The 22,398-nt window shown below is 40.1% G+C and overlaps 1 protein-coding gene across 2 annotated transcripts; it reads right to left on the bottom strand.

The window, feature by feature from the left end:
- Positions 1-11,523: 11,523 nt before the first annotated feature.
- LOC147358979 (carbonic anhydrase 1-like) lies at positions 11,524-22,016 on the bottom strand. Of its 2 annotated transcripts, XM_086335228.1 has the most exons (7): positions 21,868-22,016; positions 21,185-21,382; positions 19,593-19,711; positions 16,731-16,826; positions 15,947-16,009; positions 13,059-13,214; positions 11,524-12,216 (listed from the first exon to the last, which is right to left on the bottom strand). In XM_086335228.1, exons 1-7 carry the CDS (start codon positions 21,902-21,904, stop codon positions 12,100-12,102), a joined length of 786 nt encoding a protein of 261 aa, XP_086191354.1. In that variant the 5' UTR covers positions 21,905-22,016; the 3' UTR covers positions 11,524-12,099. The 2 variants fall into 2 exon arrangements, with proteins under 2 accessions (XP_086191354.1, XP_086191355.1); XM_086335229.1 differs by lacking the exon at positions 15,947-16,009 and having other exon boundaries at positions 12,085-12,216.
- Between the last annotated feature and the right edge of the window lie 382 nt (positions 22,017-22,398).

Genomic DNA, 22,398 nt, shown 5'->3' on the forward strand with positions numbered 1-22,398 from the left:
GCCACTGAACAACAACAAAAACAATTCAGCTGACCACAGATGGGGAGCAGAGAACAGCTTCTCAAAGATTCATTAATACGGGTGCACATTGATAGTGATGGTGGGGTATTGAGGAGGAAACTGACTAAATGGGAAAAAGAGATGGATTTCAGCCCTGGCCATGATTGCCTTGGCACATTTAGGGAAGGAGAATCAGGGAAATTAACTTCATCTGGAGTTTAAAATGATCCAGAGATGCAGGCCTAGGGTGTTTGAAATAATACGCTAAAGTAATAGTTTCCTTAGTATTGTAAAGAATATTGCTCTTTGGATATTTTTTGTGGTTTCTTAGATTTGTAATGGAAGGATAATTGCTTTACCATGCTTTACCATGTAGAACAGCGTGGATCAGCTATAAGTATAATGGCCCCCTCCCTCCTGCGCCTCCCTGCCCACCCTGCTGCTCTAGGTCATCGCAGAGCTGAGCTCCCTGTGCTCTGCAGAGGCCCCCACTAGCTGTCTGTTTCAAATGTGGCAGCGAATCTATGTAAGCACTGCTCTCATTGCCCTCTCATTCCCGACTGTGTCCACAAGTCCAGTCTCCACATCTCCATCTCTATTTCTGCCTTGCAAATAGGGTCATCAGTACCATTTTTTCTAGAGTCTGTATATATGCATATATATATATATATAGAAATAAAAAAAATTTTGGTTTTTTTATCTCTGACTTACTTCCCTTTTATGACAGACTCTAGCTTCATCCACATTACTACAAAAGACCCAATTTCATTCCTTCTTATGGCTGAGAAATAGTCCATGGTATATATGCACCACAACTTCTTCATCCATTCATTTGTCAGTGGACGCCTAGGCTACTTCCATGTCCTGGATATTATAAACAGTGTTTTAGTAAACATTGGGGTGCATGCGTCTTTTTGAATTGTGATTTTCCTCAGGGTATATGCTCAGTAGTGGGATTTCTGGGTCAATGCAGGCTTTATTGCTAGTTTCTAAAGGAACCTCCATACTTTCCCCATTGAGGCTGTGTGAATCTACCCTCCCACCAACGGTACAAGAGGATTCCCCTCTCTCCACATTGTCTCCAGCATTTATTGCTTGTAGACTTTTGATGACAGCCATTCTGACCAATGTGAGGGGATAACCTCATTACAGTTTTGATTTGCATTTTTTCATTGACTGTGGCTGGTAGAGCAGAAGGGAGTAGATTTTTCCATATTGTTTCTTCTGGAGATCTGACTGGATTTTCAAGTTCTAATTAGTCATCCCTTGATTCTTTTGGATTTTTTAGAAAGATAACATATATCATACATTATTTTGAAGAAAATATCAATGCTGATGCCAATAATAGATATGTAAGAGGAAGTGGTTAAGAAGGGCTGAAAACGTGTGGTTTGGCCACACGATTACCAATAAAGTCATTTATGTGCACTGTTCATCTTAATTCCCCTGTGGCACAGTTGCATAAAGGTGAGTCAGGTTGATTTTGATGTGAGTTTTATTTTATAAGGGCTGTTATAAACCCACACAGGTTTGCTCCGTCATCATGGCTGGTGTTTGGGGGCATGTTCATCTCCTCACAGTTTAAGGAGAAAGGGAAGGGAACGCTTTTGTTTTTCAACGCTTTGGCTTCAGGTAGCTCCTTGTTACTTTTCCTAATCACGGGAGAAACTCCAATTTCTCAGTAGCTAATTGAAACACTAACTTGTTTCCGTATCTTTTCCACCACTGGTGGAGTGCCATGCACTGGGGCAGAGCACCATAAATATTTCCCTTCATGCAGGTGATGAACGTGGTCAAGTGTCCCACCCGTTAATCACTTAAGAGGTGTAGACTTACATACTTGCAAGGCGTCGCTATGAAAATGTTACTCTTTATTTTCCCCCAAATCCTATAATCAACTTTATTCAAAAGTTTTCAGAAACGTACATCTGACTAACAGCCACTGCCATTGATAATTGATATCTGACAATAGCCAGTGCTGCATTTCAAACCTGCGACCTATATTGATTGTAAGTGAACTCAACCTTATGCTTAGTTAAGCAAGGCCCAAGATCAGCTTTACATGCGTTACTGAATCCTGATTGCGACCATCTTCATTGTGATTCAACAAATATTCCTGTCCTTGTGAAGCTTACATTCTTCCAGGAAATAGACACGTGGTATACAAATAAGTCACATTAGCCTGTCTCAAACCCCTTTAACAAAATGTTCCTCTTTTAACTGAGAGCTCCTCTTGAGAGGGTAACAGGCAGGAAGGCCAGGGTTCTCCAACCAGAGGAAATAAGCTACAAGTGTCAGGCATTTTTTATCTCTCTCTTAAGCTGAAGGAGGAAACAAACTATATTTTTTCCCCTTCTCTATACAAATTTAAAAGATTTCTCTTAAAATACTGTGATGCCATAATGACACCTGGTTCCACCTGAAGTTAACTATTCTCAAACCTTGAGTTAACCAATGCATTTTTTTAATGGAGATGTTTGTCTTAAGCCATGGTAATGTACCATGCATTTACCCCAGACTCTGTCTTCAAGTCCGTTCTGCCTAATGGCTCAGAACCGACTTAACAAACCATTATGTTATACTCAGATATTGTTCCCCTAATCTGTGTAAACGAAACTATTGTATGGTAATCTTCCCTTCTACAAGATTCAAATCAAGTGTTGTTATGGCCCTGGATGACTCATCTGGTGCCAAGATTATCCCAAAATACATCTTATGGAGGAGAGGCCTGGTGCCATTCTGAGTTGTAAGACATTGCTTTCTTTCATTAACAGATTGCTAGTGACTATGTAACATCCAGCTAAAAACTAGCAGGGGGGCACTCTTTCTGTGCCCTTCTGATGTCTATGTCAGAAGCTTTCTCTATCTCCTTTATACTTTAAGAAAACTTTATTGCACAAAACCTCTGAGTGATCAAGACTCGTCTCTGGCCCTGGATTGAATTCTTCTCTTCTGGAGGCCAAGAATCCCAGCATCTTTTTGCGGTTCAGCAACAACCTTTCACTCTGCTCAGTCTTTCTGCTGTGAGATCGGCACTGACTGAGTGACTGGTCGGATCAGTTCCTGCCTCCACATGGTCTCGTGGTCCTTCTCCTGCCTCCAGTGTATCAGTTAATGTTGCCACGAAGCCCGGGGGTGGGGGCTCAGGCCCCAGGCCTGGACTTCTCACGATCCCCTCTCTTTCCTTAGGTTTCCACACATGAAAGCTGGGCTTCCCTCATAGGTCAGTCAGTAAAGAATCTGCCTGCAATGCAGCAGACCTGGTTTTGATTCCTGTGTTGGGAAGATCCCCTGGAGAAGGCAATGGCAACCCACTCTCATATTCTTGCCTGGAGAATCCCATGGACAGAGGAGCCTGGTGGGCCACAGTCCATGTGGTCAAAGAGTCGGACACAACTTAGCAACTAAACCACCATCACCACCACACGTGAATGCTGTAAATTCTGCCTCCACAACACCTCTGGCGCCTTCCTGCCTTTCCCTTTGCATTGCCTTTCACCTGTTGACAAGACTTTGCACCCCCCCAGGCCTCACTGCCTGAGCCTCTGTCCCCTTCAATGCAGCTCAGGTCCTCCTGTGAGGACCACTGCCCCGAGGCCTGGTTCCATTCAGCTCATTTCTGGACTGTTAACTTTCGACAGCTCCCAATACTTTTCATGAAAGGTGAACACCAAGGCTGGGCTACAAACTTGTTTCTCTAGTCTTACATCTTGCTAGTTCCTTTTATATTCTTTACATTTTAGTAAAACAGGATTATATGTTCTCCTCAAATTGATTTTGTGTTTCTCTCCACCTTCAGGCTTTGCTGTGTGCTGCTTTTACGTGTGGGACATCCAGCTTTCCAGTCCAAACACACAAATCCACTTGGGAAAATCCAGCCATTATTCAACATATATCTCAGATGATAAGTATGTCCTTAATGAAGTCTTTCATGAAATTAGTAATTCTCCCAAGTTGGAAGAGATCTCTGGGTGGCTGTAGAATTTGTTTTATACCTTTCTCATGACATTTCAGATGAAAACCTTGGTTATGTGTGTGTGTACTTATACCTTTCTCATGACATTTCAGATGAAAACCTTGGTTATGTGTGTGTGTACTTATACCTTTCTCATGACATTTCAGATGAAAACCTTGGTTATGTGTGTGTGTACTTGTATCTTTCTCATGACATTTCAGATGAAAACCTTGGTTATGTGTGTGTGTACTTATACCTTTCTCATGACATTTCAGATGAAAACCTTGGTTATGTGTGTGTGTACTTATACCTTTCTCATGACATTTCAGATGAAAACCTTGGTTATGTGTGTGTGTACTTGTATCTTTCTCATGACATTTCAGATGAAAACCTTGGTTATGTGTGTGTGTACTTGTATCTTTCTCATGACATTTCAGATGGAAACCTTGGTTATGTGTGTGTGTACTTGTATCTTTCTCATGACATTTCAGATGGAAACCTTGGTTATGTGTGTGTGTACTTGTATCTTTCTCATGACACTTCAGATGGAAACCTTGGTTATGTGTGTGTGTACTTATACCTTTCTCATGACATTTCAGATGGAAACCTTGGTTATGTGTGTGTGTACTTGTATCTTTCTCATGACACTTCAGATGGAAACCTTGGTTATGTGTGTGTGTACTTATACCTTTCTCATGACATTTCAGATGAAAACCTTGGTTATGTGTGTGTGTACTTATATCTTTCTCATGACATTTCAGATGAAAACCTTGGTTATGTGTGTGTGTACTTATACCTTTCTCATGACATTTCAGATGGAAACCTTGGTTATGTGTGTGTGTACTTATACCTTTCTCATGACACTTCAGATGGAAACCTTGGTTATGTGTGTGTACTTGTCTTTCTACCAGATGATAAGACGCTAGTAATCTTCCACTACTCTTAACCGATCCTCAGTAATTATTTGTCAAAAGTTGGGATGGATAAACGGGTGAGTTGAGTCTGCTCTTTATTTCCATGGGACGTTTGTGACGCTGAGAACAAGCAATGTGAGGCGACCGGAATATGCAGCTGAGCCGGAACGACAGTAATTTCAGTCAAGGAGGATGGCTGCAGTACACACTAAGCTAAGAATCGTCTCCTCTCAGGAAAACGGGCCAGAGTCTTGGCACATCTTTTTTAGAAAAGGGATACTGTCTCTTTGCTTAAGACTTGCTCTAATCTTAGTACTAGAAACCCGAAACCTAACTGGAGAATAAATGTTTCAACGTTCAATATGTCATAAACTGTGACCGAGGTGAAACTATTAAATTACCCTGAACACTGGCCAGCTTGCAGTGCCAGCCAAGGGGTACATGGTGAGGGAGAAGCTAAAGAAGGCTGGAGGGGGGTCTTCAGCTTCTGGTCACGGGACTGGCAGCAACAGCTGCTGCTGGCTCTGAAGGCAGCCCTCTGAACTCTCGGTATGGCCAAGAGATGGATGCAGAAAGCCCCAGCAGCTAAGAGACCCAAGCTGCGTGGGGGAGGTGGGCAGAAACACGGGCAGGGGCTCAAGGAAGACTCTGGCCTCAGAGGGGCAGCTGAGCTGCAGGAAGCAGAACAATTTATTCGATAGTCTTCATCCTATAAAAGGGTGACAATCTCTGGATTGCTTCATAATATCTGCTCGAGAGACTATATTGCATCAGTTTAAACAACAACAACAACTTCTATATTTCAGAAACATGGCTTTATCTGGGGTGTAAACTTACTCCTCATTTTGGAGAAACATGCAAAAATTACAGACACATAAATCTAGAAGTATATAGTTTAGGCTCCACCTTAATGGGTGATGAAAGGTAAGATTAAATGATCATGAAACTTTACCTGACCTGATAAACCTCTATGATTTAAGAAAGTGAACCCTGCTTGGCTGGACACAGCCTCCCTAATATTATTACAGCAGAAGGAATTTCTCACATTGCAGGTGGGGGAAGCCAAATATGGTCTTCATGCCACAGCGGCCTGCACCAGTACATACCCAGAATGTAACTTCAAGATTAGCGTTTGCAAGAGTCTGTAAGTCACTTAATAGACTTTGTGTGAGTTTTATTCTAGATAACTTTATAAAAAGTTCACTTCAGTATTGTTGCCTTGAGAACCCCATGAACAGTATGAAAAGGCAAAATGATAGGATACTGAAAGAGGAACTCCCCAGGTCAGTAGGTACCCAATATGCTACTGGAGATCAGTGGAGAAATAACTCCAGAAAGAATGAAGGGATGGAGCCAAAGCAAAAAGAATACCCAGTTGTGGATGTGACTGGTGATAGAAGCAAGGTCCAATGCTGTAAAGAGCAATATTGCATAGGAACCTGGAATGTCAGGTCCATGAATCAAGGCAAATCGGAAGTGATCAAACAAGAGATGGCAAGAGTGAACGTTGACATTCTAGGAATCAGCAAACTCAAATGGACCTGAATGGGTGACTTTAACTCAGATGACCATTATATCTACTACTTTGAGCAGGAATCCCTTGGAAGAAATGGAGTAGCCATCGTGGTCAACAAAAGAGTCTGAAATGCAGTACTTGGATGCAATCTCAAAAAACGACAGAATGATCTCTGTTTGTTTCCAAGGCAAGCCATTCAATATCACAGTAATCCAAGGCTATGCCCCAACCAGTAACGCTGAAGAAGCTGAGCTTGAACGGTTCTATGAAGACCTACAAGACCTTTTAAAACTAATACCCCAAAAAGATGTCTTTTCATTATAGGGGACTGGAATGCAAAAGTAGGAAGTCAAGAAACACCTGGAGTAACAGGCAAATTTGGCCTTGGAATACGGAATGAAGCAGGGCAAAGACTAATAGAGTTTTGCCAAGAAAATGCACTGGTCATAACAAACACCCTCTTCCAACAACACAAGAGAAGACTCTATACATGGACATCACCAGATGGTCAACACCAAAATCAGATTGATTATATTCTTTGCAGCCAAAGATGGAGAAGCTCTATACAGTCAGCAAAAACAAGACCAGGAGCTGACTGTGGCTCAGATCATGAACTCCTTATTGCCAAATTCAGACTTGAATTGAAGAAAGTAGGGAAAACCACTAGACCATTCAGGTATGACCTAAATCAAATCCCTTATGATTATACAGTGGAAGTGAGAAATAGATTTAAAGGCCTAGATCTGATAGAGTGCCTGATGAACTCTGGAATGAGGTTCGTGACATTGTACAGGAGACAGGGATCAAGACCACCCCCATGGAAAAGAAATGCAAAAAAGCAAAATGGCTGTCTGGGGAGGCCTTACAAATAGCTGTGAAAAGAAGAGAAATGAAAAGCAAAGGAGAAAAGGAAAGATATAAACATCTGAATGCAGAGTTCCAAAGAATAGCAAGAAGAGATAAGAAAGCCTTTCTCAGCAATTAATGCAAAGAAATAGAGGAAAACAACAGAATGGGATAGACTAGAGATCTCTTCAAGAAAATTAGAGATACCAAGGGAGCATTTCATGCAAAGAAGGGCTCGATAAAGGACAGAAATGATATGGACCTAACAGAAGCAGAAGCTATTAAGAAGAGGTGGCAAGAATACACAGAAAAACCATACAAAAAAGATCTTCATGACCCAGATAATCACGATGGTGTGATCACTCACCTAGAGCCAGACATCCTGGAATGTGAAGACAAATTGGCCTTAGAAAGCAGCACTATGAACAGAGCTAGTGGAGGTGATGGCAGTCCAGTTGAGCTATTTCAAATCCTGAAAGATGATGCTGTGAAAGTGCTGCACTCAATATGCCAGCAAATTTGGAAAACTCAGCAGTGGCCACAGGACTGGAAAAGGTCAGTTTTCATTCCAATCCCAAATAAAACGCAATGCCAAAGAATGCTCAAACTGCTGCACAATTGCACTCATCTCATATGCTAGTCAAGTAATGCTCAAAATTCTCCAAGCCAGGCTTCAGCAATACATGAACCATGAAATTCCAGATGTTCAATCTGGTTTTAGAAAAGGCAGAGGAACCAGAGATCAAATTGTCAACATCCACTGGATCATCAAAAAGGCAAGAGAGTTCCAGAAAAACATCTATTTCTGCTTTATTGACTATGCCAAAGCCTTTGACTGTGTGGATCACAATCAACTGTGGAAAATTCTGAAAGAGCTAGGAATACCACAGCACTTGACCTGCCTCTTGAGAAACCTATATGCTGGTCAGGAAGCAACAGTTAGAACTGGACATGGAACAACAGACTGGTTCCAAATAGGAAAAGGAGTATGTCAAGGCTGTATATTGTCACCCTGCTTATTTAACTTATATGCAGAGTACATCATGAGAAATGCTGGGCTGGAAGAAGTACAAGCTGGAATCAAGATTGCCTGGGGAAATATCAATAACCCCAGATATGCAGGTGAAACCACCCTTATGGCAGAAAGTGAAGAGGAACTAAAAGCCTCTTGATGAACGTGAAAGTGGAGAGTGAAAAAGCTGGCTTAAAGCTCAACATTCAGAAAACAAAGATCATGGCATCTGGTCCCATCACTTCATGGGAAATAGATGGGGAAACAGTGGAAACAGTGTCAGACTTTATTTTTTTGGGCTCCAAAATCACTGCAGATGGTGACTGCAGCCATGAAATTAAAAGATGCTTACTCCTTGGAAGGAAAGTTATGACCAACTTAGATAGCATATTCAAAAGCAGAGATATTACTTTGCCAACAAAGGTCCGTCTAGTCAAGGCTATGGTTTTTCCTGTGGTCATGTATGGATGTGAGAGTTGGACTGTGAAGAAGGCTGAGCGCCGAAGAATTGATGCTTTTGAACTGTGGTGTTGGAGAAGACTCTTGAGAGTCCCTTGGACTGCAAGGAGATCCAGCCAGTCCATTCTGAAGGAGATCAGCCCTGGGATTTCTTTGGAGGGAATGATGCTAAAGCTGAAACTCCAGTACTTTGGCCACCTCATGCGAAGAGTTGACTCATTGGAAAAGACTCTGATGCTGGGAGGGATTGGGGGCAGGAGGAGAAGGGGACGACAGAGGATGAGATGGCTAGATGGCATCACTGACTCTATGGACGTGAGTCTGAGTGAACCCTGGAAGTTGGTGATGGACAGGGAGGCCTGGCTTGCTGTGATTCATGGGGTCGCAAAGAGTTGGACACGACTGAGTGACTGAACTGAACTGAACTGCCTGAAGTATTTGGTATTTATAGATAATCATGAAGATAATGTTCAGAATGTAAGTATTTCCTTATGCTTTCCTGGTCTTAGGTACAAAGAGTGTCGATGACTTTCAGAGTGATTTGAACCCATTATTATCTGATGATCTCTTCCTCAAAAGATTTTTTCCTTCTAAGCCTTTTTATTCTCGTTATAATTCTTGGTTAGTCTGCCCACAAATAAATGAACAAATTCATAGAGGTTTGGATTATCTTTTTTTTTTTTTAATTTTTCATCTCTTTTACAATGGGACCTCATACCAACTCAAAATAATATTTTGAAAATAGAAAGACAGCAAGGAGATATTTCATGAGCTATACTGGAAATATACTGGTATTCTATCTCTAAAGACCTGTTATAAAAAATGAGGCACAAAAGCAAAAATAAATGTTAAGAAGAGAGATAGAGACCTGGAGTCCATGGTAACTCAGTTATTTTTTTATAGTTTAGAGTCAGGCTCTCGTCCTGGGGACCAGGATTGACTTTGTTATGAGGAACCAAAGAAGGGAATGAGTCCCTAAATACTCTAGAAATCTATGTCAGATTTCACATATGTAGAATTCTTTTCATTTTGTGGGGAGGTAGGGAGAAGTTTCATAGCTTTACTCACGTATTTATAGAATCCATGATCGCCAAAGGGTGAAGAACCACTAATATAGAACAACCAGAATTACAAGAAAGGACAATTTTCTCTTTTGAGTTCTGTCAGGAAATTAAATCTTTCAACATTTCCCCCCTTCGCTTCCTTTGCCCTAATTCTCTTTGATGAATTTAATGCTTTCAGAGTTATTTTGCTGAAGCTTATCGAAATGAATAACTTAGAAAATAGCTGGAGGTACCTGGACTCACAGATTAATTAAAGGGTTTCATGAAAGCTCAGCGTGATATTTATGAAAAGGGTGGTCCTAAGACAAAAGACACCAGGGAGTAGAAGCAGCTTTCTACTCTTAAACCTATTGCTGAGCCCATCAGTTGGCAGTGTTATTCTGGATGGGTAGAAGCCCAGCAGATTTGGCATAAAGAAAGTCAGCTGCCAAACATCGGGGAAGAGACAGAGAATCCTTGCAGGACGTTCAAATCCTCCACCTAAGTTGGCAACAAAGGGAGAGGGCACAAAACAGGAACGTGAGTCAAAGAAACATTCGAGCTGTATGCTTAGGTGATCCGATGTCTTGTCCACATGCCTCCTCTCAGCAGCTGCTTTTATCGGCTACTTCAGAGAAACGTGGACAGCTCCCATAATGCACCTCGCGAGCCCTGCCAAATATGGGAAATTCTGGCAGAAGCAAGTAACCGGGAACCATGCTTTCCAACTGGCATTTAGCTAAGGGATAAAGTTTGATGACCATCATATATCTTCTGTCACTTCTTTGCCCTTTCCATACTAAGACTTACAGACGTATTTAAATCCTGGAATCCATTTTTAACTTTCTTAAAAAAGAAATATGGGTCATCAAGTCAGGTCCTTTTCTTATCCTTGCCATGAGATTTATTTTTAAATTGTTCAGTTTATTTTCAGAAAATACTTTCAAACGTTATAGGTCCTGAGCCTCTTTTGCAAAGGTATTTCTTAAAATCATACTCCTCTTTCTTTGGCCCTCATGTTGACCTTTGATAACTTAAGCCGAAAATTTTATCAAGCCTGTTTCAGGCCTTCTCAATATCTGGCAAATATATATTAAAACACACAGTCAGAGTAGGTTTGCAAAGAAAGTATTTAATTCTTTAGAATGCTTATGGGGGCTGAGATAAATGAAGTGCTCCTTGGCCCTGCCATTTTTTAATAAAGATTCACTTAAATTCTGGGCTCCAAATAAAAATTTCCAAAGATGTCTCCTAGGATTTTGAGGTACAAAGATGTCTCCTAGGAACTTTATTGCCCTCAGAGCAGTAAAGAATCTGGTTTGTCTGTCTTTTTAACCATGATTACATGAGAAGTTTTGACTGATTCTGTGACATTAGACAAGACTGGAACATGGGAATGGATGTGGGTTTTGATCACCATTATGATTTCTCAAAGAAGCAAAATAAGTAAATCACAAAACTAAACACTGGACACAAGATTTGTAGAATTCTGAGTGTAGATATGGCTTCAGAAAGAACTGACTTCAGGTTAAGTACACACCAGACTAAAAGATTATGTGATGTTTCTATATGATTCTAAGTCAAGTGATTCCTTCATTATTTTTAAAAATAAGTCACAGGTGATTTTTCTTCCAAATTTGACGTACAGATTCTTCATGTAGGCTAACTAGTTATAATGATGGAACAGCCCCACTGGCCTTGCTAACAGGTGGAGGAATAACCAGAAGTGTCAGTTCTTATAGGAGATACATGGTGTTTATAATAGAGCACGCAAACGGTAGCAATGTTGGGCCATTTATTTCATCATAATATAAAATCCAGTTGTCATCGTAGCTGCATATTTGTCTTCAAGAGTAAGCAAATGAATTCTTAACATTTCATCTCAAGCTGCTCTTAGGTCATTGTATTTGAGTAATAGACCTGATATTGCATCAGAATAATGTTGCAAATGAAAGCATTTAAGATTCTCGAATGTAAATAGAGTAGAAACCTAATACCATTTAAAAGTATAGTACATAATATGCAAGAAGAAAGGGATAAAATGATTTTTGGTCCAATTAAATGGAATAAAATGGGAAGGGATAAAAGTCATTAAGAAATCAAGTATGCCTTAATTGCAATGATAAGGAAGTCAATGCAATAGATTTGAATTTAAGCTCAAGTTTAGTGAACTTCCAGATTACTATTTGAGCTCAACAGAAAGAAGAAAAAGATTTTGCATTCTGCAGAGTAAATTCGCAAGCAGGCTGTCTTGCTAGTATTGAAATAAACGTGTTTTTAAAGCTTGTTTTGTAGGATTATGTCAGAAGCAGAGCTGTGCTTCTTGAGGGAAGATGAGCTTTCTCTTGGGCCCTTCAGAATGAAGCTTTCACTGTCCTGCCCTTCAGAGGCTGGGGTGGTCGGTTGTTCTGCTTGATGTAGACTTCTCTATCGCCTTCAGCATTTGCCAGCAGACTGCGGAACTGTGCCAGCTTGAGGGAAGGATAACATGTTTAGAGAAGGAAAAGCTATTGATGTCACAGAGAACACTTTTTTTTTTTTCTAATATGATTGATGCAGTGTTATTTAGAAAATCAGGTTGAAGACTGCAATGGTTTCACTGATGGAAAGGGAGGAAGCCAACAGTACTTCCACATGTCTTTGCACCAAGCATTTGGCTTAAATTATCGATGACTGACTGGATTAGCATTCCAGCTTTCTCACACTTGGGTAAGAGACTTCCCTGCTTGGCGCCTACGTTTCCAAATGGTACTATTTCACTGTGTTTTGGTGAAGGCTAAATGGCTCAACACAGATAAGGTTCTTAGAATGGCGTTTGGCATGTAGCTTAATACCAACAGGTCACGCTGCAGGTTTGCTGTGAGACTTGACTGATAGAATGTATGTTAGGCACCTGATGAAAAGAGCTGCTCAATCAATGGCAGTTTTTATCATAATTATAAACAATAGTTAATGAGATATTTTACAGAATATTGAAGAGCTTAAGCTTTAAAAAAGAATGAATAACCAACGTCAACGATCAAGGTATGCCACTGGAGAGTCACAGTTCCCCGAAGAGGTTGGACTTTTCCTTATTAAGGTGAAAAGAAGAGCAGGAATTCTGAATCTCTACATAAAGAAAAAAAAGTGCTTATAAATACACTCTACTTTTTGACTATTAAATAGACCTGGTGTCACTAATAAATCTTTTCAGTTGAAAGGAAAAGGGAACTCTCCAAAATCGAATGGAAATAATAATTTCCCTCAGTATGAATTGAACTGATATTCCTGCTTTGCACTTCCAATTCCCGCACATGCCCCTCTGACATTCTACCTGTTCCGAGCTCACACTGATGGTCTCTTTAAAGATGATCCAGGTGACACTCTCGTGAAGAGGAGGGTGAGTCAGTGAACCAGAGTAGGCCCAGTAATCCAGGGATGGAGGCAGGAGGACAGAGGGGTCGAAATTTGTGAATGGAGCTTTCTTGTTCTGAAAGAAAAAGATAAGCAATGTATCATTATGCCCTGATGTAAAATATTTACATCATTGCACATATGACATACATATTATTTGGTAGATAGGTCTTAGCAAAGAATTTAATCAGTTTTTCTACTATATAGTATTGCATGACTGGTATGTTTGTGGTGGCTCAGCTGCCCGTTAATGCAGGAGACACAGGTTTGATCCCTGGGTGGGGAAGATCCCCTGGAGAGGGACATGGCACCCACTCCAGTATTTTTGCTGAAGAATCCCATGGATGGAGGAGCCTGGTGAGCTACAGTCCATGGGGTCACAAAGAATTGGATACCACTTAGTGACTAAACAGCAACATGTTGGTAGATACAAACAGAAAAAGTAACAGATGACTGAAAATACACTACAATAGAATTGTGACTGATCTTCTTCCTCCTTCATTTGGCTAAGTATAAGCAGAGGTTAAACATTTGTTTATCATCTATATTCTTTATTCTTATTTCTCTACTGATTGGTCATATTGGTATATACAAATAAATTGATATTCATATGTTAATATTTTATGTAGTCAACTTGATTAGAACTTGTGTATTAATTATGTTGATTTTGTAGTTTTCCAGGTGGATGTCAATGATCATATCCTCTACACTTAAGGCAATGGCACCCCACTCCAGTACTCTTGCCTGGAAAATCCCATGGATGGAGAAGCCTGGTAGGCTGCAGTCCATGGGGTCGCTAAGAGTCGGACACGACTGAGGGACTTCACTTTCACTTTTCACTTTCATGCATTGGAGAAGGAAATGGCAACCCACTCCAGTGTTCTTGCCTGGAGAATCCCAGGGATGGCGGAGCCTGGTGGGCTGCTGTCTGTGGGGTCGCACAAAGTCGGACACGACTGAAGTGACTTAGCAGCACACTTGATGATAGCTTTGTCTCTGTTTTTCTAATATTTATCCTAATATGTACTCATTTCTTTCCTTATTTAACTACATTGAATGGACAATAATTGGAATGTTCATTTGTGGTGGTCACAATTGACACCCTGGTCTTATTCTTGATTGAAATGAAAATGCTTCAAATATTTCACTACTAAGTTAGATGCTTGTTTCAAATTTCTAGTTGATATTCTTTCTTAAGTTCAGTTTAAATTTTAGAGGAATATTTTTCTTTCTTTCTTTTACTCTTCAGGAATGGACATTGAATTTTAATCAAACATTTTTCAAGCATCTAACAAGTGAAATTTGCTAACGTAATGAATTATATTGAGAGGTAGTTTAATACTGAATCATCTTTGCATGCTTTTGGTAAATTCTACTAGTTTGAAAGCATGGCTCTTTTAACATACTGTTGAATACGATTTTCTGTAATCTATTTTAATATTCCTTTTAGCTACACTGCTAAGTAAGATTGGCCTATGATATCCTTTTTGTGGTGTTCTTACCCAGTTTGTGTATTAGGTTTCATTAAATTAAATTAATTCCTTGAATTAGGTTTTTTTGGTCCCCTAATCTAGGCAGTTTAGTTCAAAGTGGTACGATTGTTTATTAAAAGTTGTGTAACATTTGCCCATAAAGTGGTCTGGGCCTAGGGTTTCTTTTACTAGGTACATTTTTTTTAAACTATTCTTTTCGACTTCTTTTTATATTATTGGTCTATTTAGACTTTCAACATATTTTGAGTCAGTTTCTCTACGTTTTCCTAGACATTCATCTATGTGATCTAAATTTTCAAATTTGTTTATGTAGTGTGGTACTGCCGACCCTTGAGCAATGTAGGGGTTGGGGTGCTGACCTCTTGAGCAGTTAGAAATCCGCACTTAAGTTTATGGTCGTCCCTCATAATCGTGGCTGTGCATCAGCAGGTTCATTTAAGGGACCATTGTGTGGTGCTAGAGCAAGCATTTATCAGAAAAATAATCCACAGGTTACTGGACCTGTGCCGTTCAAACCCATGTTGCTCTAGGGTCCACTGTACAAACTTTTCTCTTTTAAAACCTTCTAATGCATCTTGAGTTATGACCCATTTCCTTATTTGTAATAATTTGTTGTATTTCTGTTTTCCCCCCATCATTAAACGTGCCAAAAGTGTCTTTTTTGGTTGTTTTTTCCCCAAAGAATTAGTTTTTCACTTTATTGAAAAAATTTTACCTGTATTTGTTCATTTTCTTTCTTATTTTATTAATGTTTTACTTCATGTTAATTAATCATTTCCTTCTACTTTCTTTTCATTTATCATCTTTTACATTCTTGAATTGAGTGCTTATTTACCTGTAAACTTTCTCACTTTATAAAAGTGTAATTTTTTTGGACTCAACATGAACTAGATTTATTTTATATAAAGGTATGATAGTTCTACAAACTGTGAATGACAATGGCAAATCTCTGACAAGATTTAACTCTTTATTATCAAAACGGTGAAGCTAAGGTTAAATATATCAGAACAACCCATCTTTTTCTAAGCTGACAGTGGGCATCATAGTTATGATGTATGAAAAGGCTATGAAAACTATTCTTCTACAGGCTTCATCTTGCTGAAATAGATAAGCGGTAACCATGAAAAGTGAAACCCAAATAAATCACTGCTCAGAGACCTCAGAAACCAGGAACGTGTAAGCAGCACCTTGATTTTCCGATTGATGGTTTTGCTCAGGTCTTCCTACTCCTCACATCAAATATGCAATTAAATGATTTCTGAGGTTCTGTAGATTCTTGTTCTCTGATTTAAACTAACTTAATGAGTCTATTTACCTTATTTTTAACTGCTTTTAGGGCATCAAGTACTTTCTGAAGGTTTGGGTTGGCCTGACCCACCTGGAGATTAAAAAAATAAAGTGTGAGATAAAAATGGTTACCAAGTAAAATCCTATTTAGTTACTTTTAAAAAAATTAAAACCAGTAACTGAAGAAAAGATATGCAAGTCAAAATACAGGAATTTAGCACAACTAAAATACAAAAGCAAACCTCTTTGGCCTGTTCTATTAATTCTAGTCAGTAAAATGAATGGTATGTTACAAGTGTTCAATAAAGATTCACTAGAATTACTATAATTCCAAAAGTTAGTCACCCAAATATCCTGAATTTAATAGTAATTTCCGTATAGGACTTTTCAGGGACTCCCCTACAGAAGATTTGAATCTTCCATATTAAATATCAGTTCAACTTTCTTTATGGGACAAAAGTCCTCTTCATATTTTTTTCAGATGAAAATTAAATTGATAAACTCCTGACTCTGTGACGTAGAAAGTTTAGAAGAAAAGTGGAAGATGAGCTGAAAAATAAAAAAATTAGTGCCACCATCAACAGCCTCCCATTTCATCTCTGCCTGAAATGTATTTCTCTCTTCAAGAGGGGAAAGTCCAGCGGAACAAACATATACCGGAGACCTGCTTGCTCACCTGTGCAGTCACTAGTAAACGGGCACATTTCAAAAAAAGAGAGACGCAAACATCTCTCTGCTGTATTTCACCCTAGTTTGCGGTCTGATTGGTAAGGAATAATTTTAGCAGAGCTCCGAGACGCTCTACGACTCACCTTCACCAAAACGCCAATCAACGCCAAACCATCAGCCTGCGAGGCGGCATCAGCGAAGCTGGGGTACTTGGCAGAATTCCAGTGAACTAAATGAAGCTAAAAATCACAGCATGATGGACCAGTTATTCATACCATGGTGAAGGGAAAAAGCAGGTTAGACCTTAACATGTTGATATATACAGATACATCTTGGCTTGGGTAGACAAAACTTGTGTGACCCTTTATCCAGGGCATGGGAAGGGCTATGTTTGTACTCTTAAGAAGGGTTTTCTTAAGAAAATAGAGTTGAAGAGAGTGGGCACGTTGCAAATCCTGGAACCAGTAAGTAGAACTTCTTTTTCCCACAATATCATAACTATTCAATATTACTTCTTAAAACAAAACAACAAAAGACAGACACCTCTCTGTAAGGTGTGAGAAGATCAACTATTTCTGGCTAACTAGTTTGGAGACAAAAACTGAAATAATTTTCTAACTTGAGGTACCCGGTAACTTTGTGAGAAGGGGCTCCTGAGATGTCTGGAGTGGTGGCCAAGGGCAGGTTCTCCTGATCGTATCCAGACACCTTTCAAACCAGCATCCCCTGCCTACCTTCTCTGTGAAACTCTAGACCTGTATATCCAAGTGCGTGTGCACGTCTCCTGATGCTTTCTTGATATCTCCACATGGATGCCTGATATGCATCTCAAACTTAACACAGCTAAACTAGCACTCTTGACTTTCTCTTTTCCAGATCCATTTCATTTTCCCGCTTTAGGAAAAGGCATCACCTTCCATCTAACTGCTCAACTGAAAACTGCAGTTATTCATTCTTACTCTTCTCCACTGATTGGCATCCATCCTTCCACGCAGCGCGTGGATGTGACCTTTGCACTTAGTCCACAGCTTTAAGGCTTTGCATAACTGCTGATTTTCCTCTGGGAAGTCAAGTCAAAATGGCAGGATTTTGACTTGAATTATGGCTGAACTCAAATGCTACTCCTGAAAAAGTCTTTTTCTGACCACCTAATGTCAAGTGATCACCGGGTCGCTTGGATGACTCTAAACCAAAGCAGTCTGCTCCCTGCCACCCACACATCTCCTCTCTGTCTTTGCTCTGTCTTTCTCCCCACCACTCCCCTCTCCTGGTCTCCCTCCCACCCTCCCTCCTACCCTCTCTCATACGCTGAACTTAGTGACTGAGTTCCTGTCACCTCCAGCCTGGATTAACTTCACTTTTCTCAAATTAGATAAGAGATTCATTGATTCAGATTGCTTCAGTTCAGTTCAGTTCAGTCGCTCAGTTCTGTCCTACTGTTTGTGACCCCATGAACCGCAGCAGGCCAGGCCTCCCTGTCCATCACCCACTGCCAGATTTCTTAGATACAACCAAATATCCTCCCCCAGACGTAATACTATTACTAATTTAGACTTTCAGCCCATTTGATTTCAGTCCACTTTCAATTTTATGAAAAATAAATAGGAAAAAAACAAAACATGTAATAGATTTCTGCACCATTGAAAGTACCTAGCCTGACTTTCTAGTGTAACATAAAGTAAGTTTTAGTTGTATACTATTCCCAAGTCTTCTATCAAAATGAATACTACACATACTCTGTACCTAAGAATCCTTCTTACAAAAATGCCCTACACAATTGCTTTCACTGGTGTGTAAGATATTTGTACAAATGTATTTATTGCCCATTTTTTTGGTAAAGAACAAAAAACAACAGCAGAATGAAATGTGAAAGGCATTGCAATTGTTCCTATGTAGGAGTTAGTTAATAAATTCTAACATATGCATACATGGAAATACCGTACAGACCTTAGGAATTCCTACTGACTTGGAAAAATGATCATGATCATTGGGAAATGGAAAAAAAAAAAAAAAAAAGCATGTTGCAAAACTATGTGTATTACAGATTCATTCTACAAGAGTAAAACAAAAAAGCCAACCAGTCTGTGCTGGTACAAACTTATTGAATAGTCATGCATACAAAGAACAAAAGTTTTTTGTTTTCAGTCTCCATACCCTCTGTTGAGAGTTTGATGCACATTTTCTTGATTTTACTGTGGATATACAGGCAGAATGTCTTGAACTGAATCACAGACTTCCATGTGGAGGCAAGTCAAGAGGGCAGAGGGTAGTGGCCTGCTGCCAGGGAGCCCCAAACCCTCGTCTAGAGTATGCTACTCGTTGTGATGACTCCTGAGGTTAAACTGGCCCTCTTAGTCAAATCTTAATGGAGTGCCTCGGCCTGGTTACACCTCTGCTGTGGGTGTGTGCACACTCGAACCTTTAAATGAGAAGAGAATGATGGTGTGTTCCCCCTGGGCTCAGAGCTTTAAAAGGACAGCAGCAACTCCCCTTGAGGATAGCCTGATGTCAGGCAGCAGTTTCTGAGACATTCTGAAAGGAAAGCAGATTCTGAGGCCCAGGAGTTTGACTGCAAATTCACCTGCCTCCCTCATGTGAAAAATTCTTCTCTATTGCCAAATGCAGTGTGTCACTGTTTAAGTTTAAATGAGCAAGGGAATTCTTTAAAGGCCTCAAAATGCTCATTCCTTTGGGCCATTGAAATTGTGTCTTAAGTGATAAGGGGGGCTTCCCTGATGGTTCAGACAGGCAAAGAATCTGCCTGCAATGCAAGAGACCCTGGTTTGATCCCTGGGTGGGGAAGATCCCTTAGAGAAGGGATAGGCTACCCACTCCAGTAGTCTTGCCTGGAGAATCCCATGGACAGAGGAGCCTGGCGGGCTACAGTCCATGGGGTCACAAAGCGTTGGACATGGCTGAGCGACTAACACACATCCACATGTTATAAGGGTGCTACTTCTGGGAGGGCTCTGTGTAGCTCTCCCTCACGTACTACGCTACATTACCTCTGCAGAAAATTTGGCTCCATCCACTAAGTGCTCAGAGCCACAGTCATCTGTGATGCCCCAGTGAAAATGGAACTGCCGCAGCCTGTAGCTTTCAGATAGAGGACCCCCTTTCAGCACTAGAAGAAAAAGGAAACTGCTATTAGTGTTACAGTCATGAGCTCCAGCTTGTCTTTGCATTTAATACAAATTAACATTAAATTGGGGCGAGTAGAAATGAAAATAACCAGTAGTCCAAAGTTTCTGCCTTGTTGGTTTTTCCCCGTGTCCACAATGATGGGCTTCAGAGGTGCGGAGCACCTTCAGATGGTGTGTGAGTTACATGGTTCTCAGCACATGGGCTATAATTTTATCTTTTCCTGTTTTCAGGAAAACATATTGGAAGATGAGTGAATTCTAGGATTAGAGCTCTTTCCTTGATTCTGCTTTAGTTTATAAGTTCATTCATTCTTTCAACAGACAGTAATGGACAGTATGCATTAAGATATCTAGCAATTTATTTTTAGTAACAAATCACTCTGCATGTATCTTGTAACTGATCAAGATACAAGAGGGTATTCTGACAGCTTTACTGAGAATCCCTAGCCAGGGACCAAAAGAAAGTTCCAGCAGGATGGTAGGGTCACTTTTAAAATTCTAACACTGAAGGATCATTTTGCTGTAGAGAGTCTGTCCAACCATATGAGTAATAAAACACACGTAGTACCAGACCTAATCCAATATTAACAAAGGACGTAGCACCAAGATGTCTAAAACTTAGGCTCAGAACCTTGAAGGAAAGTGCTATGACTAACTTTGCCTTTTGACAGTAGAGCTGATTTATGAAATTGTCATTTAGTAAATTATTCAGTAAACAGTTTTGAGATTTTTCCTGTGAGCGAGGAAGTATGCTAGATTCTGGGAGATGAAGATAATTCAGATACTATGATTTAATAGAGAGAGGGGAAGCTAGACAAAAATACTTGTGCACAGAATGATTCCATGCAAGATACACCCAAGACCAGTTTTTTGGTTTTTTTTTTTTGGTACTGGTACCCAAGCACTTCACGAGCTGGTGATGGACAGGGAGGCCTGGCATGCTATGATTCATGGGGTTGCAAAGAGTCGGACACGACTGAGCGACTGAACTCAACTGAACTGAAGCAATTCATTGTTATGGATCCATTTTCCTGGCCACAAAAAATAAATATACTCATCGGGATCTGTATTTCTTCCCTAATGCACTCCTCCAACCTCATCTCAATTAGAAAATATTTGCCTTTTCAGTTTTTATATTCATGATGATTCCAGAATTTTGTGAAAAAGTACTGTTTATTCAGAGGGTGTAAAGTTAGCATAAAGATATTGGAAACCAGAAGAGATGGAATAGAGTCACTGAGAAGGAGAAGGGCTGAAAAAAGACTGAGCTGGGAGTCCCCAGAATCATCTTTAACACTTGGAAATATTTTTAAACTTCAAGACACCTCAGTAGATGGCATCAATGCTACCCGTGTGCACCCACTGCATATGGGTGTTCATGTTTCTGAAAGCCCTACTGTTTACATTTCCCCAGTAAAGTCAAAGACACAAATTAGAAGGACCTTTTGGCTCACCTGATCTATTATCACTGTCCTCAAAGTTTACATGAAAGGAATGTCCCACGTTGACGATTTCTTTGGCTGTGGCTGGATTGTAGGAGACACTGAGGGGTTTCAGAGAGGGATCACGCTTGGTTTCACTGGTTTTGATGTCGATAGGAGATTGGTTATTTCCATTTGCGATGGGGTACAGCTTGCCCCAGTGTTCAGGACCTACCAGGACGAACATGATTACAATCAAAACTGATCTAATGCTTGAGTCCAAGTTTTAGGAATATAGTTTTACTAGATTAGGATTTATTCAGGTATCTCAAATGGTATTCCGGTTAGCTTAATGGAAATCCCAGGTGTGAGAATGCCCCTTTTCTGTGCCACACTGGCAAGTAGTGTCTTTGTCGACAGAAGTCTCATAGTCTATGGGATCAGACTGTACATATTTTGCTGTTAGCAATAGACCTGTCTATACATAGGGAGGGAGAGAGGTTGAGAGGCAGAGAGGAGAAAAGAGGCAGAATACATTTTGTAGACATCATGGGCCCTAAGGACGACTGTTGAAAACGTATGCAAAGCTGGTGTAAGTCAAAGGCACTTCAAACCATTAATCTATGACTTTACCGTTATTTTAAGTGCTCAATATCTCTTTTCCTGGAAAAGGGAAGAAGCCGTTATTTGATCTACATGAGCAGAAGAATGCTTACCGTTTTCACCATCATATCCCCAGTCAGGACTTGCCATGATCTTCTACTTAGTTTTCTTTTCCTGAAAACAAAGACAATACCTGGAATAACTGACTGTAACTGAGTGTGCGATAGACAACTGAAACCGCAGTTCGCAGGGTTTTTATAGAAAGTCTCTGCCCTTGTGCATGTGTGTTAGTCACTCAGCCCACTATTTCATCATCTTTATCTATCAGGAAGTATATGCATGTTAAAAAAAAGGTATCGTTTATTAAAGCTCACAAAGGTAAGGTCAATTCCAATTGCTTTATTCTCTTATATTGTTGAAGAGAAATATCAAAATCTTAGCTTCTGCAAAACCAAGCCCGGTTATTCTCATGTTAGTAGAAGATATGGCTGAGTTATCACACATGATGCTTTGAATTTCCAGTTAAAAAGGATTGTGCATTTGAGATTCCCAGCTTTTACCCTTGCTGGACACTCAAGCAATACTAGCAACAGGAATTGACTCAGGAGAATAATTTGCATATTTACAGGCAGATCAGAACCAAT

The sequence above is a fragment of the Bos grunniens genome, chromosome 14 (assembly GCF_055505025.1).
Source record: "Bos grunniens cultivar Pamir isolate PY7600 chromosome 14, Bosgru_T2T1.0, whole genome shotgun sequence".
NCBI classification, from domain to species: Eukaryota; Metazoa; Chordata; class Mammalia; order Artiodactyla; family Bovidae; genus Bos; species Bos grunniens.

What these genes read in the sequence shown, in the direction of transcription:
- LOC147358979 (XM_086335228.1), bottom strand. Translation starts at nt 21,904, where the DNA reads ATGGCAAGTCCTGACTGGGGATATGATGGTGAAAACG. An exon ending in GAGCCAAATTTTCTGCAGAG is followed by an intron (nt 16,827 to 19,592) that starts GTAATGTAGCGT and finishes TGTGATTTTTAG; the next exon opens with CTTCATTTAGTTCACTGGAA. An exon ending in TAAAAGCAGTTAAAAATAAG is followed by an intron (nt 13,215 to 15,946) that starts GTAAATAGACTC and finishes TTTTTCTTTCAG; the next exon opens with AACAAGAAAGCTCCATTCAC.